Raw genomic sequence first — 18,674 nt, forward strand, 5'->3', positions numbered from 1 at the left:
AGCTCCAGGTTCAGTGAGAGACCCTGTCTCAGAGGAATGAGGCAGAGAGAGAATGAATTCCCTGCCCTGGTCACTGCACCCATGCTCATAGACATAGGCACTAGTACACACATATTATAGGATACATGTGTTCGCATGCAACATACATGTGTGTGCACATGCCACATGCACAAACATATCATACATACACATACATGTGTGTTCACCAAATACACATGTGCACATACAAGGCATGTATACACATGTGCATATGCGCACACACACATACAGACACACATAATATCAAGCTAAAAATAAAATATTCACAGAGGTTGGGATGGGTGAAAAAAAGGGCTTGGTAGATGAGGCCTGCCATGTGCCTGTATGGAAAATCTGCACTGACCCCCTTAACTATATAGCTAATTGCTTAATAAAACAGAAAAGGAGGTAACAGAAGGACTATCAGGTCTCAAGCACCTTGCCAAATACAGGCCATTGCAGAAGGAAGACATGTCCCGGAGTGGCGAGAGAGGTGCTGTGGACTGGGAGGACACCTCAGGGCGGAATGCACCTGATGAAGCACCGGTGTGTCACCAGCCTGCTGCAGAGGCCTAGAACATGTGCAGAGTGAGATTTCAGAGATGCTTTGCTCACGGGTGGGCTGTTTCTTTTTTCCTTCCTTAGTGAAAGAGAACACTGTCTGGGTTAGATGTTAAAGCTCTCCCCAAATCCTGAGTCTGTGGTGTGATGCTGTGAGCGGACTTCTTATTCAAGCTCTTGCTCTCCTGGAGGTTAGGGAAGCATCATGGTGAGGAAGGTGGGAAGCAAGGCTTGTCATCATTTTACTGTTCTCACTGTGGTTCTGCCTGGTCGGTACCCTGGGAAGTGTTCATACATCTAGACATCGTCTCGTATCCTTAGCAGTTCCACCCAGATCCACGATACAGCTCCAACAGCAGATTTGACCAATAAGGCATGGCGAAGTTGGTGTGTGTGAGTTGCCAGCTGTTTTAAGAGTATAGTGTTTGAATGCTATTTTTTTCCACTTGCAGTAAGACTAGACTAGGGGCTGGTGGTGCCAACTGGTGAGAGTGTTCAGTCTAGTGTTGTTCCTACTCCCAACTATGAACATTTGGGGACTCCTCAATTCCCTCAGCCTAGGTCAGAGAAGCTCTTGGTCCAGGGGACAACAGAAGATGCAAAGCGTCCAATCTGGTCCAAGTCCTGGGAGTCAGTGATTGCGAGTACTCACCAGGACATCTGTACGCTTGAGTGTCTGTCATTCCTAGGCCACGTGCCATACGTGGAATATTGTTTGGGAAAAATACACATAATGAAGTTTGCAAACCTGTGGGTGGTTTGATGGGGATTGAGCAAATCTTCTTTTTCTCTGCATGCACGTCAGGCATACCTGAGGCTTAAGAGAGTTGATAACGTGGTGGAGAGAATAGCTCTCAACAGCTCACTTCTTTTTGGCTCATAAAAAAATGAAAACAGAAACATTCAGTATATGGTTAATTTATAGATAGGTGCATGTTCAGAAGATCTACAGTGGCCTTGTAATCTTAATCTAATGCATTTTAGATGTTCTGATTTGGGGAATACATTGGGTAATCATTAGAAAAATCCTTCACAGCATTTTCATACATAAACGTGAAATTCACCATAGAATTTCACCAAATAATCTAGGACTAAAATTTATTCTGCCCCTTGAATCTATTTTTATGCCGCCCTCAAATCCATTGTTAATAACAATGAAAGCACCTTGTGCCCTGGCAGAGCCTATGGAGTGAGCCCATGGAAACTCACAAACAAACTCACATTCTTGCTGTAATGTGTTAGGCTGCAATTGGGAATGGCTTCTGCAGCACCTTTAAACCAGGTTTCCTTTGTCCTTTGACGTTGGTACCAGAGTTGCTCTAAATGACGGCTGCTTTGGGGGTTAAATTGTTGGTGAAGAAACAACCAGAACACGAAATTAGGGTGAAGCTCGCTGAGTGGGCGACAGGTAAATCAATTCAGGCTGTATGCAAAATTCTTTCATTAGCAAACCACATGAAGTTTGTCTTGCTAGACAAGGAAAGATGCTTAGTTTTTATTGCTGGGGAATATTTTGTGTAGGAAAGAGGAAATTCTCTGGTCAGTGTTAGAATCCCCACACTTCAAGTCTGAGGTGTCTTTATCTGTAATGGTTTGGAGATCCAAGGCTCCTCGGAGTTTATTTGTGTCATTTTGTCCTAACGTGCATTTCTTTCCCAATTGTTGTAGCCTACACATTGTGTTTCTGATTTCAGCTGTGCACCCAGGCTGTGGACACAAGCTCATGAATGTTATAGCTTGTCTATCCGTGTTGTGTTCTTAGTGTTAGTATCTTTTCTAAGAAAACAGAGTCCCCAAGATTCCTGTGGCAAGGCACACGTGAGTTTTGTTTTGTTTTGTTTTTTTAAGCTAAAACAGCTGGGACAGCACTACTCTTAATATTGTTTTGAATTGCTCTTACCTATGCTCTATTCACAGCTTTAGTTTCACATTGACAAGCCTGGCAAAGAAAATGAAACTTTAGGGGTAAAACACAAAACCAACCAGCCAAACAAAAACCCAGCTGAATCACATTGTTTTTGAGATCAGGCGACATTCTCTGAACCCAGTTCACTCAACTGATTTTCTTCACGTGTCCTATGGAGGGTGAGCGGAGTGCTGCAGTCACCAAGGCCTGAGCCTGCAGATCCCTGCACAGCAAACTCTACGGTGTCCACTACACTTAATCATGATGGCAGGATTTTTTCTAGTTTTATTTTTATTGTTTTTATTGAGCTATATATTTTTCTCCACTCCCCTCCCTTCCTCCCCGCTTCCTTCCTACTCTCTCCCATGATCCCTACACTCCCAATTTACTCAGGAGATCTTGTCTTCTTTTTCTGTTTCCATGATGGGAAGATATTTTAAGGAGGAAGGGAGAGAGTCAGCATTCAGGAAAATACCAAATACAACAGTTTGTGATAACAGTTAAGGCCCAAAGCTAATACAGAACTTTCTTCTTAATCCCCTTCTCCTTAACTGTAGGATCTAGGGGTCTTAAATTTGGATTATGAAAGTAAGAAAGAGTGGGTGTCTTATAGAGGGTTTAAAGAAATCACCTACAGAGTGGAAGTTAAAAAAAAAAAAAGTCCCCCGTGTGTTTTGAATTCTTTGAGACTATCTGTCCTGTACAAAGCTGCCTTTCTTCTCTCCTCAGCTTTCTTTGCCCCCCTCACACCCTTTCTTGAGTCTTTTCCCCCTTCCCAACCTCAAGGTGACCTGTTCCTTGTGGTGGGGAAGCGACTGCTGGAGGACCACCCGGCTGGCCCACCACTGCAATGCCCCCCGTCCCGCGGGCACCCCCCATCCCGCAGGCTTCAGGAAACCCCCCATTTAGAAAACGCTTTGTATTTTTGTTACAATTGTTCCCTCAGCCCTAGATGAAAAACACACAGGAACAATAGAGCCGAGTGAGATTTAAAATATCTGAATGCATAATAATTTCACCCAGACTCAGGAAGGAAAAAAAAAAAAAAAACCATTCCAAAGTAAATAACAAAAAACACTCCTCAGAATGTGTGAACCTAAATTTTCGGTCAGTTTGGGGAACATTTTCTCTCTCTCCTTTCTTTCTTTCTTTCTTTCTTTCTAGGCCACTTGGCAATAAAACAGCATTTAATTACCCATTACCATGAACGCTGAGGGGAGAGAATATGGGTTGTGATCCAGTCGGATCCAGTCTGAGGCCACACATTGTCCCTTCTTAGCGATGCTGCTGTTATCGGTTCTTCTCCTATTGATGCCAGGTCTTCATTTCCCTGCAATTTTTCTTCCTCAACTGTTTGGGGGTGGGGGGGTTCGTGGTCTTCATTATTTTCTGTCCCTTGGTTTTTTTCCCCTTTAAAAAGTCCCTCCTTCATGAAGACACAGTCCGTTTCTTTGCACACAGAAAGGGAAATGGGGGGGGGGGGCAAGACAGAAAATTATTTTGTTCAGGAAATAATTACCCAAAATTGGTTGATTTTTTTTTTCTGCCAGGGATGTGAATTATAGTCACTTTAATGAGATCATATTTTACAGTAGAAGGGACTCTTAGAGGAAGTGTGATAAAACAGGCTTTGGTGAAGCCCCAGAGCTTCTGGAAATACAGCAGCTCCGTGCGAATAGAATTCATATTAGAAATCTGTTGCTCTTGCCGATTTTGAGGAAGTCCCTGCCCCTCTGGTTGTCCAAGACTGGCAGCCTCTTGCTAATTTTTTTTCCCCCAGTAATATTGTGGTTCTCCAGCGCTTATTTTAAAGATAGATGGATTTCCCCCCTCATAAAGAAGAACATTGTGGGGGGAAAAAAACACTGGATGTGATTTCAAAAAATGTCAAAATATGTCAAACGTAGATACCACTCAAGGGTTTCATTAGCTGAAGCTTTGGTGATAAGTGTCATCCTGTCAAGGACCCACCCATCTCTTCCAATACATTACCAAATGTACTAATTTCCTCGCCAAGCTTGCTGTTTATTGTATGGCTGAAATTGAAAATGGTCGGTAATGGAGTGAGCTTCAATCCAAGACCAATTCTGAATCTAAATTACTTGCTTCTTTCAATAGCATCGACGGAGCAGACTCTGCTCCTTGTACCTAATCAACCCTCGCCGTGACCCTCAATCCAGCAGTTTTCAGAGATTAATAATAAAATCCTCAGTTCAAACAATGATTTGCCCTGAACAAGCTGCCCATTTCCTATGCCGAGAATCAGAGAATGTGACATTATTTTTTAAAAGCTCTTCGTGTTGTGGCCCACCGTTTATTTTTGATCTCTGACCCCAGATGCAGCTGATTACAAATCACACAAGCTTGAAGATTTTTTTGAGTTTGCGGGAGTTGGCGAAGAGAGCCCTTTGTCAGTGTTTAGCTTGTGGGGCCTCACTCCACACCACCACAAGCTGTGGTCTTCCGAAGTGAGTAAGGTACAAAATCCCAGTAGTATTTGTTTGGAAGTTTTTCATAGAAGAACATGGAAAAAATGTCAAAAAAAAAAAAAGACCTCTGGCTTTGTACTAATGATTCAGACTAGAAAATAAGAATAAACTAAACTCTCTGGAAAAGTCAACAACAGGGATATTTTCCCAAATTAAAAAACATAAAATAAAATTCAAAGAATGTAGCATTGAGAATCGAACCATAAGTGATGTTTAAATGAAAGGTATTCTCTTATCTGTCCTTTCTTTCTGTTTTTCTCGGCAGTACAGTTCATTGGTACTAAATGAAATGGTCAGATTCTTTTATATTCAGTATTAGAGGATTGATTTATTAAACACACACGCGAACACTCACACAGCATCTCCAGCTTCCTCTTGATCAAGTCGTGTCTGTCATGTGGTTCTGAGGACAGAGAGCTCCCATTTCTGTACTTCATAACATTCGGGGTTTGGAGAAAAGCCCTGAGATGAAGCAGGAGAGAAATACTCATTTGGATCCCTAAGAACCTGCTTGGATTCCTCAGCCAGGGTGGGCCCTCTACTTGGGAACCTAGTAGAGGAGGGAGGAAATCTGCCCCCACCCCAAAACCTTCCGAAGATCGTCAGTCTTCCCTGCCCGGCTTTCCGAAGGCTACTCCCCCTAAGGATGAGGCTAGTTGACAGCGTGAGTCTCCAGGAGCTTCTTCTGACCCTTGAATGCATTTTTTTGTAATGCCCAACAGCAATAATGGCCATTTAAGTATTGATTCTATAATATGTCTGCTGAGGTGGCAAGCGCATTATTGTTCAAGAGGCTGGGGGATGAAAAACTAGGTTATCTATGGACTCTGTCAGCCAGTGAGCATTTCTTCAGCAAAGGTCGCACACAAAGCTACCTCAGCCCCTGTTTGGCTGTATTCCGTGATTCCAGTTGATGGCTAATACAATGAAATGGCAGACATGTCCCAAGGCCTTTGAGAGCAGCCTCACGTTTACCATGGAATGGGCATAATGACTTCATCACCGCCAGGCGACAATAGTCTTATGGAAGTTGCTTCCTGAGGAAGGCTAGGGAAAGCCCATGGTGTTGCCCCGTTCGTGTACCCAGATGCTAATTGGAGTGATGGATTGATTAAGTAGACACTGAAAGGCAGGTAGGACATAATCTAATACTTTTTCTTTCATCCCCCAAACTACAATAGATGATATAGAGTAAGTCTGCTGTGTGTAGCATCAGCAGTGGGGGCACTGGGCTTTTATTACAACCTGAATTACATCCCCTGTGTGGGGATGCTAGACAGCCGATCATGTATTAAGAATTCAGCTGAGATCACAGGCTCCGCTCACCTAACCCTTGTGTGGTGTGGTGAGACTGACTTTTGGTTACTGTATATCAAAGCAGGTCTAGCCGGCTAAACAGCGATTGATCCTTTCTCCGCTTTAAAGTCCTTCCTTCAAAAATAGCTTTAAAGCAATCATCTAATAAGTGTCAGAACAGAAGGCAGAGGATGTCAGTGCAAGCACTAGGCTCAGAGCTACACCAGCTTAACATTTCTGCGAGATGTTCAAGGACCGACCGAACGAGGCTTTTAGAGTAAATGCTCTCATCTTATAAGAGGCAGGAAATACTGAGTGGGCTGCGTGGATGTGAAAATGATGCAGAGGCTCAAAGTTATGTAAGGACGGACAAGGAATTCTGCTAAGGCAGATTCATGATAATTCTATGGACACACAAAATCAAGAGCAAGAATGGTCCCTGTGCTGACACACACAGGATCTATGGTATTTTCACAAGACTTATCCGTAAGAATGTGTGCACCTCCTTTTAAGCTAAAGAAGTAACCATGGACACAAGCAAGCATGGTGGCACGTGGTCACACACATTCTCTCTCTTCCCTACCTCCTTCGAAGTCAGACCTGCTCTTAGTGCTTGCTTTAGCCAACAAATTAGGAAAGGAAGTGACTCATGCTATTGCCAGGCAGAAATGCTAGAAGTTAGTGAAGAACATGCCATGTTCCTTTTCCACATCTTGGTGACCACAGACATGACTGTCAAGATGGAGCATCCTTTGACTTGGTCGGCATAGTTCCTGGGAGACTCTCCTGTGATCTCATCTAGACATGACCATGAGGAAGAGCTATGCCTGCCTGTGATAAACTGCTGAGATGGTGATGGAGTTTGTGACCACATGGGAGTTGTCACCTACTCCAATGACAAATGTTAGCCACATACATAGGACGTACAGGAAGAAACAGAAGCAAGGAGTGCTTTAAGGTTCCACATGTTTTCTCTTATCTTTTACTTTTAAAATTAATTTATTATCGGTGTGTTCATGTGTGCACATGTACATGTGTGTCTATGTGGAGGCCAGAGAGCAACTTTTCAGGGTCAGGTCCCACCTTCCACAGTGGAATCTCCAGCTCAAACTCAGGTTGTCAGATTTGCACCACAGGTGCTTTTACCCATCAACTCCCTGTTACTTCTTGCCAAATCCCTATGGAACAGACAAAAATAACTCATCAAAATAAGCCTGTCTAAGCTTCTAGTAGTTAACATTTGTTTAGACAAATGACATTGCTTCAGAGGAGCGTTCACTTAAGAAAGAAATAGACTCATTAAAAAGAATCTAAAAATTGAGATTTCTTCTGTGTGACCAAAATCTGTTACTTTTGACCCCTGTAGTCCAGCTTAGGTCCCCAACCACACTTTGCTCTTCTTAGGCAGCTGCCCTTGCCTCAGAAAGTGCTCTTCCGAGGCAGCTCAAACACCTCCCCTCTCTCCGAGTCTCCACAATCAGCAGCCTTCAGTCTGTACTACACTGCCGACACCACCTTCACAGAGGAGCCAAACACTCCTTAGCATTCCTTTGTCTTAGCCTACCTGACTATCTCCTATCTGAGTCCCAACCCCAGCCTAATATGATTTCATTGGTCATTGAGGAGATTTGAGAGATTTATTTGGGTGTGATCAAGGATGTCCTGAAACACATGCCTTGCCTGGTTCTGAATCCTGAAGAGACAAAGAAATCCTTTCGGCTCCAAGAAGGCAGGTTGGGATGCTGCTACTTTAGCTATTCTTGAGGGGATTCGTTCTCTCTTGGCCGAGGACCAAAGCCTGCCTACTGCACACCCATCACACATAGCTAATTTCTACTCTCCCCAGGGACCAAGACAGAAAGACAAAAGAGGAAGGAAGTAGGCATTTCAGAAGAGTAACCCACCCACAATGAGCCAGTTGAAAGGGGGAAATAAGAAGGGGAGGAGAGTGTGTGTGTGTTTAAACTTCAAGGAATGCATGAATTAAATTGTGTTTCATCATCCACCATCTCTGCCTGGTACCCCCAACCCTTGGACTGGCAATCATTGCCTAAGACAAGTCCGGATACAAAAGCTTGCGGCCAGTAGAGCAGTGGTCAGACATTGTCAGTGATTCGCTAGAGACACTGGGCCACTTCACTCTTTTCTCTTGTTCCCTATATCCCAGTATCCAGGAAATGGGAGATTCTTCTGCAATTTAATCAGGGAAGAATAAGGAAAGGGAAATTTGGAGTCTCCACTAAATTATGACAGATGGACCTCTGCTCAGCCCGCTTCTCCCTTTCCTCTCATCTTTCTCAAAGACAAACTGACTTTGGGTTCAACCAGAAAGAGAATTAGAGCCCAGCTCTCTCAGAAGATTACATGAAAGTGCCTCAGAATCAATTCATCAGCTCTTGATAATGTATCTGTAATTTATTAAAATGTAAAGTAAAACAGAGCTGAGCACTCATGTAAACTTTGACGGTAAAGGTGGAACTGTGGCATCTCAGGCTGGTGATGGGCACTTATCGAGTTTTTCTCTTGTTACTGTTACTATTTCTCAAATGAACTTTCTTCTCTTCATGCTCTTCTGGCTAAGATGTTCTTATTTGTGACTCGATAACCTCTTGTCTAATATTACACTGACCACCTGAAGTGATCTTTCTAAAACTAGAAATCAAAGAGAGATCCTCTCCATGTCTCTAAAACTGCAGAAACCCATTCAATCATTCTTAAGGATAAGTAATAAAAGTCTTCTCACTGAAGCCTGGGAGGGAGGCAGTGATCCATCTGGATAGAACCTGTAGTCTCACAGGCTATACCTGTGAGGAGTTTCTCCAACAGCTCCTAAAGGTCCCTGTGTGGACCTTTCAACCGTCTTCAGCTACAGACCTGAGATTGGCCACGTGACTTGCTTGGCCTCTAGGACCCAAGCATGCACCGTCCAAGTGGAAGCTGGACACATGCTTACTCTGGAGGACTTGCCTTTTCAAACTCTGCTCGCCCCATGCGAAAGATAGTTTAGCCAGCCACTTTGAAATACAAAGCCTCTTGGAGAGAGGAACCCGGCCATTGTGGACATCTCAGCTGAGCCAGCCCTGGCCAGCCTACCAACGAAGTCGGCAGGCCTACTGAGAGCATTCAGGTTACCATGACAGTGAGCAGTGTTGTTACATTAGCACAGGTGACTTAGGGAGTATCATTGGATTCTGCAAAAACAGGAACTTTCCTTCTGTGTAAAAATCCTCTTTTCTTTTTCTCTGTTTCTCTTTCCTTTTCTCCCTCTTTCTCTCCCTCCCTTCCTCCCTTCCTCCCCCTCCCCCTTTCATTCTTCCAGACAGAATCTCCTATAACCCAGGCTAGTCACTGTATAGCTGAGGATAACTCTGGATATCTGATCTTTACATATTCTCGGCAATCCCTCTAACACAGACTTGTGTCCCCAACATAGCAGCAGTATTTTCACCCATCCCCCATGTTGTCATGCTGCTAACAGACACCTCGTTTACCTGTCTGTCTGTCTGGGTTTCCTGGTGTCCATTATCAGGCTGGCATGTCCCAAGTATTCATGGAAAGTCAAATGGATACATTCAAAGAAATAAAAAAATAAACCACAAAAACTACAAAGGTGAGCTTCGAATCCAGTATTTTTTCAGGTTGGGGTTGTGAACAGGAATGCATGTGCATTGCTGCTTTTACGGATGTGAATAGTGGTTTTTACACAACTACATACACAGTCAGACCTGCCAGAGGACATGTCTGAGCTTCCAAAGATTTAGTCTAGTAAAAATTAAACATGCTCTTTCATCTTCTAAGTCGGTGCTGAAGAGGTGAACAGTGGCGTCCACAACTGTTCACCGGGGAGAGGCAAGGGCAGTGGGAAGAGCCAATCGTGTGGGCTGGAGGAGTGGCTCAGGATGGCAACTTAGTGTGAACGAAGCCCTTCCACTCCACTAGCACCACAATACGGTGTCCCTAGGATCCGTAAAAGTCCATTTCTGGAAGGTCAACCCATAAAAATAATCCAAAATCTAGGAAGCTAGAGTCTTATTGGCAATAAATCAAATTGCCATTGCCAGGAACTCGGCTGAGTCAGATTAGCTAGATGCGTCCGTTCATGTGGCCACTCACACTGAGAGCTGTGAGGACCATTGGGCAGAGAGAGAAGAGCCATGGGGACACAAATGAGAAGGGTCAGATTGTAATGACTTTAGAATAACTGCGTGTTTGCACGCAGCTACAGGAAACTACGGGGCAGTTCCCCTGGCACTGCCAGCTTTCCTCTGATCTTACTGTTTTTATAATTTAAAAGTTTAGGAGACAAATATAAGACATAATACTATGAGAGCACAGCGTAGCAGAGATGATTCTGCCGTGGCCTTCTGTCTAATCCTCTACCTGAGGCTGACCCCTGTCGTCCCGGCTGCTCCATCACGGAATCCGGGCATCATGGCACTCAACCATCTGCTTCGGGCTGCCTCTTTAAACAATATTCATGAGTCTGTGTGGCAGGGGTTTAGGGTTTTAGGAAGTGGCTTTAGTTACATTACTGATTGAGCAGGTATATGTTCATCCAGCAGCACCTTATGGCTGCGGTGCAGGCCTCTGTCGGGACAGATTTGACATGGCCCAGCATTCGCTTATTTGCAACAGGATATTTCATTTTTTCTTTGTTTTAATTGTAATTAGTATGCAAAGTAATAAGTTTTCACCACCATTTCAAGAATGATCTGTCTGATAATCCCTCTTGTGCATGCCTCTCACATAGTCTTCTCCCTCCCTCCCACCCCAGCCATTTCTTTCCCACTTTTATGATTAGTTCCCATCCTCAGCACCTCTCTTCTCCATTTCTGGCTACATGACTTTACACACACGCACATACACATGTGAACACACATATGAACACACATGTGCACACACACACTTTTAAAGCTAGGATCTGCGTATTGAGAAAGAACATGTGACTTTCGTCTTTCAGAGTCTGGGTTACTTACTACAGTAATTTACAAAGTCACCATTGTCCTGTGAATTTCAGAATTTCTTGGGTTTGTTGTTATTGTTTCATTTGTTTTTTTGTCTCAATAAAACTGCACAGTGTGTATTACCACAATCTCTTTGCTCACTTGTCAGCTGATGGGCATCTAGGACATCAACTCTCTGTTTGGGGACTAGAACAGCAATGAATCTGGATATATAAGCGTCACCATATCATACTTAACTGATTGTGGTCTACAGAGGGATGACTTTCAAATCCAAGGCGCAGGTCCTCCAAACATTACTGTAGGAGAACGCAGGCTACTCAGTGGCTTAGCTCTTCCTGCCGGTCAGAAGACTTCCCAAACCTCTAGTTGTCAGAACCTTCATGAGGTCAGAAATCTAGCGATGCCATGGCCTTTTCCCATGTGTTTCCAGTCGGTCACCAAGGCCTGTCCCTCTCGGTAACAGTTCCCTAGTTAAACCCTTCCGTGTGAGCGCCCTGCGACCATGCTTCTACGGGTTCTCGCCATGCTCATCTTCCTGTCTCTTCCTCACCGGCTAGGCCTGTTGTTACAGGAACATGTCTAAGTACAGATTTGGTTTGCAGCTCGCCGGGGCAGATCATTCCGTGCATCTCAAGCCGACTGCTCCGGGTGGGCTATAGCGCTCAGAACGCTGGCCCGAGTGCTGTATGCTGCCTTCAGCTTGGCCGAGGCTGCTTGCAGCGCATCTCCGGCACCACAGAGTCTGTCTTGGGAGGAGCGCGGGGCAGTCTATCTCAATCTATCTTGGTCTCCTCAAGTTCAAGTAGGAAAGGCATCTTCTCTGGGACTTCTTGCACCCGGGTCTCTGGAGGGCCTTTTACTAGCAGGCAGTGCCCATGCGCATCCCAGCGAAGCCCTGCTCGGCAGGTAAACGAGCCTTCCTAGCTCTTTCCCTGTTCCTGAGGCCGCCAGTTACACGTGTTAGGTTCCCATTCTGAGATGGGTCAGAATCATAGCGACACTGTGTACTTACTTTTACCATCAGCATGGAATTCTTGGTCATGTGGCACAATAGTGGATAATGATATTCTGTGGGGATAAGAACTAGTGGCTTTGCTAGATACACGTGACAAAAGGCATTTAAATTTAAGGTACAGAACATATTTTGATACATGCATAAACGGTTTAATGAGTTAATTAATATGTCTGTCTCTGCACACAGTCATGGGGTTTGTTTTAACACTCAGCACACTTCAAATGTAGTGAACAATAGTACATTAGATCATGCAATGGAACAATGGTAGTGTGCAATAGTCTTGGGGCGTCACCATCCGGACACTAGCATCCTGCACAACAGCCATCATGTCCTTGGATGGCGTGTCCCCTTCCCCACCTCCTAGCCCAACAACAGCTTCCTATCCCCAGCGTTAACGAACTTGACTTGTTAAGTTCTAGTGGTGACACACACCTGTAATCCAGCACTCGGGAGGCAGAGGCAGGCAGATCTCTGTGAGTTTGAGGCCAGCCTGGTCTACAGTGAGTACCAGGACAACCAGGGCTATGCAGAGAAATTCTGTCTGAAAACAAAAACAAAAACAAACCCAAAACAACCAAAACCAAAACCAAACAAACAGAAGAAGCCATATCTAAGCAAGATGGGTGGAGTTGTCTTTCCCTGTCTGGCTAATTTCAGTTAACTCTGAGTTCTCCAGGTTCATTCACAGTGTATCAGTGACAGAATGTCCCTTTAATTGTTCAGTATTCCGTTATCTATCACCTACCTAGTTATCATCTATGCATATCAGCCATATGTCTACTTATTAATCATCTGTTGTGTCATCATATCCATCATCTCTATCTTTCCATCTGTCTGCATATCTGTCATAGCTCTGTATCTATTTATCAATATACTTCCCATCAGCCTATCATCTGCCATTATTTACCTATCATCTGTCTGATATCATTTGTTATTCATCTACCTACCGTATGTCTACTATCGATCTCTATCTATCTAGCTCTATCTATCTATCTATCTATCTATCTATCTATCTATCTATCTAATATATCTCAGTGCTTCTCAACCTTCCTAATGCTACAACCCTTTAATATAGTTCCTCATGTGATAGTGACCCCCAACCATAAAATTATTTTCATTGCTACTTCATAACTGTAATTTTGCTACTGTTATGAATCATGATGTAAATATCCGTGTTTTCTGATGATCTCAGGTAGCCCCCATGAGAGTGTCATTAAACCCAAAGGGTCATGACCCACAGGTTGAGAACCACAGATCTATATTATCTGGATCTATCATGTGTGATCTGCCTACCTGTTCATTATCTATTGCTATCATTCCTCCTATTGCACAAACCGGCACCACATTTTCGTTACCCACTCTTTCAGGGATAGGCACAGGCTACTTGAGTTTGTGCCGTGTAAGTGCCACGGCACTAAACACTGTCATGCCACTCTATGACAAGTCCACGTGTTCTGTTGGGTGTGTCCTCGGTTGAGGCGTGGCTGCATATAGGAGTTCTGTTTTGGTTTGCTGTGTCATGGTATTCCACACAGTGGACTGGACTACATCTGCAGCATTGATGTAACAGATTTGCAAATGTTAGGCGTTCCTTACAGTGCACACCTCACCAACAGCTCGTTTTGTTAATTTGCATTTCCCTGTCTGTCCTTGTGACTACTTTACTGTCCTTCAGAGAAAGGCCTATGTGGGTCCTTTGCCCCTTTATAAATTAGGGGTTTCTTTTGCTTTTGTTTTGTGTGTAGATTTGCTTTTGCTTTAGTTTCTGTGTTTTACTTTTGACCTGTTGGACCGTCTTGTGTATTTTGGAGTCTGGCCCAACAAACACATAAGTGATGTCTCTTCCTGTGTTTGTCACCTTTTCCTCTGTTCATCATCGGCCCCTCCTCTATCACAGTTGTGGTTCTCAAATACCTGCTCTTTGGGACTGCAGCGCACCCCACACCTGCTCTCAGGGACTGCAGTGCACCCCACACCTGCTCTCAGGGACTGCAGTGCACCCCACATCTGCTCTCCGGGACTGCAGTGCACCCCACATCTGCTCTCCAGGACTGCAGTGCATCCCACATCTGCTCTCCAGGACTGCAGTGCATCCCACATCTGCTCTCCGGGACTGCAGTGCACCCCACATCTGCTCTCCGGGACTGCAGTGCACCCCACATCAGCTCTCCGGGACTGCAGTGCACTCCACATCTGCTCTCCAGGACTGCAGTGCACCCCACATCTGCTCTCCAGGAGTGCAGTGTACTCCACACCTGCTCTCCTGGACTGCAGTGCACCCCACACCTGCTCTCCTGGACTGCAGTGTACCCCACATCTGCTCTCCGGGACTGCAGTGCACCCCACATCAGCTCTCCGGGACTGCAGTGCACCCCACATCTGCTCTCCAGGACTGCAGTGCACCCCACATCTGCTCTCCAGGACTGCAGTGTACTCCACACCTGCTCTCCTGGACTGCAGTGCACCCCACATCTGCTCTCCAGGACTGCAGTGCACCCCACATCTGCTCTCCAGGACTGCAGTGCACCCCCATATCTACTCTCCGGGACTGCAGTGCACCCCACACCTGCTCTTCTGGACTGCAGTGTACCCCACACCTGCTCTCCTGGACTGCAGTGCACCCCACACCTGCTCTCAGGGACTGCAGTGCACCCCACATCTGCTCTCAGGGACTGCAGTGCACCCCACACCTGCTCTCAGGGACTGCAGTGTACCCCACATCTGCTCTCCGGGACTGCAGTGTACCCCACATCTGCTCTCTGGGACTGCAGTGCACCCCACATCTGCTCTCTGGGACTGCAGTGTACTCCACATCTGCTCTCCTGGACTGCAGTGCACCCCACATCTGCTCTCAGGGACTGCAGTGCACCCCACACCTGCTCTCAGGGACTGCAGTGCACCCCACACCTGCTCTCAGGGACTGCAGTGCACCCCACACCTGCTCTCAGGGACTGCAGTGTACCCCACATCTGCTCTCCGGGACTGCAGTGTACCCCACATCTGCTCTCCGGGACTGCAGTGCACCCCACATCTGCTCTCCGGGACTGCAGTGTACCCCATATCTGCTCTCAGGGACTGCAGTGTACCCCACATCTGCTCTCCTGGACTGCAGTGCACCCCCACATCTGCTCTCCGGGGCTGAAGTGCACCCCCAGTGGTTTCTCACATGTTTCCCTGGATTGTGTTCTAATCCAACAGTTTGTGTCTAATGTCCATTTTGATTTCCCTTTTCTGTGTCACGAGACAAGGGATCGATTACATTCTCCTGCTGTGGCTGTCCTCTCTGCACATCCTCTCCACACTGTGTTCTTGGCGCCAGCACGAAACATCAGTAGACCATATCTGTGTGGTTTATTTCTTGATCCACTGATTCCTTCCGTGGCGCTGCATACCTGCTCGCTCTCCTGCCACAGCCATGTGGTTTTGATTGCCATAGCTCTGTATCACCTTTGTTCTTCTTGATGAATATTTTTTCTATTACTCACGTTCTCTATTTGGTTTATTTCTGCTCTCATTTTTCTTGTTTAGTTTCTTCTGTCAACTTTAGCCTTAGTTTCTCCCTTCTTTTCTAGTGTCTAGGGGGCTACAGAGGGCATAGCTTTCCCAGAAGGATGTTATTGTAATTCACAGGGTTCAAGCTCCAGGTACAGTTGATTTCTTTCCCTCTCCGGGCTCTCTTCTCCCAGGTGTAATGCCAGCTTTGGCCCTCTAGATATGTGTGTTTCACCTGGAATACCCGCAGAGGTCAGGAAGTCAGTGAGTGAACTTGGAGAGGGGCTTTCAAGTGAGGTGAGGGAGACCACAATATATAGAATTTCCCCATTTATAAATGAACAGGAAGGGTTAAGTGGGGTGGGGATAGGAGGTCAGGGTGGGGGAGGCAATAAAGGAAGGGGTAACTAACACCAAAGACCTTCTGAAAAAGTCATGAAAACCTATTATTGTAGAAGCTTCCTGAAATAGAAATGTATAAATATATTAAAAGTTTAGCCAAGTTCCCCTATCACAGGCAGCAGTGCCCTAACTAGACAGCACAGGATAGAAAATACAAAGCCCAGTGCTGGGAACGGGGCAGCTCTGGCAGAGTTGCTGCTCAGTGAGGTCCCAGAAGCCCATAACCAACGTTGCAGGCTATTACTCTTGGCTCTTCTCTCCACGGCAAGCTCCTATTGCTGGTGGCATCACATACTTGAGTCATAGACCATGGAGAAATCAAGTTGGGAAGATGGGGGAGGGAGGCTCATACCAGTCAAGATACTAAGAAAGCTTGAGGCTCAGCTCAGGATGCTCAGCTAATAACCAGTCCAGTCCATTAGTGAGCAGTTGGTGTACAATCCTGTTCTTACTGTAGACCCATCCTAGACTTACCACCAGCATTCAAGCACAGTTTGTGTGCATGCGTGTGCGTTACATGCATGTGTATGTGCATCTGTGTGTGAGGTGTAAGGAATGGAGTCCAGAGGTCAACCTTAGACATCTTTCTCTAGTGCTTCTACCTTGTTTTTAAGGCAAAGTCTCTCAGTGAGCCTGGCGCTCTCTGATTGAGATAGACTGCCCGCCTGGGCCCAGGGATCCACCTCTTTCTGCCTCCGCAGAGCTGGGACTACAGGCATCTGCTCATGTGCCTAGCCTGTCACATGACTGCTGACAGACAGTTGAACTTCGATCCTCATGTGTAGCAAGTCTTTTCATGGGCCGCCAGCTCACTAATAACGACTCTGAAACTTATTAATTATGGACGTTTGGCCTTTACCTTAGGCTTCTCTCAACTAGCTCTTATAACTTAAACTGACCCATTTATATTAATCTCCATTCTGCCACGGGGCATTACCTCTCTTCCATCTTGTTTCCTTTTCTGCTTTTTCTCCGCGTCTGGCTGGTGACGCCGCCTTTCTTCTTCCCAGAGTTCTCTCCCTGCCTGGAAGTGTCACCTATACCTCCAACCTATCTATCGGCCATTCAGCTTTTTATTACACCAATCACAGCAAATACATCTTCACACAGTGTACAAATATCCCACAACACTCGTGCAAATGCAGCAAGCATCTTACTGATGGAGCCATCTCCCTAACCCCAAGCCAGCACAGTTTAAAGTAGCATTTTAGATGTCGTTGGGTTATTGTTATTGTTATTATTACTATTATTAAAAATTCTGTCTCTGATCCAGAGATAATCGCTAGGATAGTCCTTGGGCTGAGTTCAACACAGGCACTCGCTCTGTCTGCCCTAACCAAGATGGCCTATCACCAAGTAAACAAATAAATTTGTGTTACACTGAATGCATTATAAACATATAAAAATTGAAAGACACATGGTTTGTCAAAGTATCAGGCTGTTTTCTCTGGCAGAGTCAGCAATGGCCGTCTCATCATCTACCCTTTCCCTGTGGAGGTGCCTGTCCCAGGGGTCACAGTAAATGTCTCGGACATAGGTAACAGGTGCCTTTTTACCACTCTAGTCAAGAATTTTGCGACCTCCCCCTATGTCTGTCTCTTCGTTTGCCTGTTTGGTTTCGTTAGGATTAGAGTGTGGGGCTGTGGTGTTGCTGCTGTTCCTTCCCCACACCAAAGGAGGGGAAACAAAACACCAAAGCTCTCACAGTGCATCATGGGCCATGTTTCGTGGGTGTGGTCTACTCTATAATCCCGAGACAGTTGCGTTGTTGTTGTTAAGGTTTTTAATTGTGTGTAGGTATGTGTCTATCTGTCTGACTGTCTTGTGTATGTGAGTGTGCAGGTGCCTGAGAGTTCAGAGGTGATGTATCTCCATGGATTTTTGAGCCACCTGACTTGAATGTGGGAAACTAAACTTTGGTTCTCTGTAAGAGCAACATGTGCTCTTAACCATTGAGCCACCAGGGATGGTTTTTGTCACCGTTTTATGGTGGAAGAAGCTGCGGTTTAGATGTTGGTGATTTGCCCAAGGTTTTAATTCGTAATGATTCATGATTCAGATCTTTCTGCCTCTGGGCCTGTGGTTAGAACCAGCACACTGCTTTTGTGTGCTTTCTTAACACACAAATGATAAAATCAGCCCCTAGAATAGTTCCTTCACCTTTCAAAAAAAAAAAAGCAAACAAATATTGATTAAATGTAGTTGCCCTACTGAAAACGAAGCTGTCAGTTTTGAGGCACTCCAGCTCCTTCCCGTTTGTGTCACTTGGTGGTGAGCTGGCTTTAATAACACGCTTCATGATTTCCTTCTTCATTTGCCAGTTTGAAATACCCAGCATACAGGTGGGAGGATGACAGAGCAAAGAAACGGCATCAAGTCTCTTTCTCTTCTTTTCAATTGAACGCTCTATGACACACAGGAGCGTCATTCTGCAAGATGGCAGGTTTCTTAAATGATGGTTGATTCCAGCACATCTGCAAACACTTGACATGTTGGGAACCCATGCATTCCAAACATGTGAGCAGAGGGGA

The 18,674-nt window shown here is 45.4% G+C and overlaps 1 protein-coding gene across 1 annotated transcript; it reads left to right on the forward strand.

Annotated features, from left to right (window-relative positions):
- The first annotated feature begins 14,084 nt into the window (after nucleotides 1–14,084).
- LOC121452770 (putative protein CRIPAK) lies at nucleotides 14,085–15,458 on the forward strand. The gene has a single exon (XM_041659023.1). It carries the CDS (start codon nucleotides 14,085–14,087, stop codon nucleotides 15,456–15,458), a length of 1,374 nt encoding a protein of 457 aa, XP_041514957.1.
- Nucleotides 15,459–18,674: the final 3,216 nt, after the last annotated feature.

The sequence above is a fragment of the Microtus oregoni genome, unplaced genomic scaffold (assembly GCF_018167655.1).
Source record: "Microtus oregoni isolate MIOR12 unplaced genomic scaffold, Mior012 000010F_ref0000083, whole genome shotgun sequence".
NCBI classification, from domain to species: Eukaryota; Metazoa; Chordata; class Mammalia; order Rodentia; family Cricetidae; genus Microtus; species Microtus oregoni.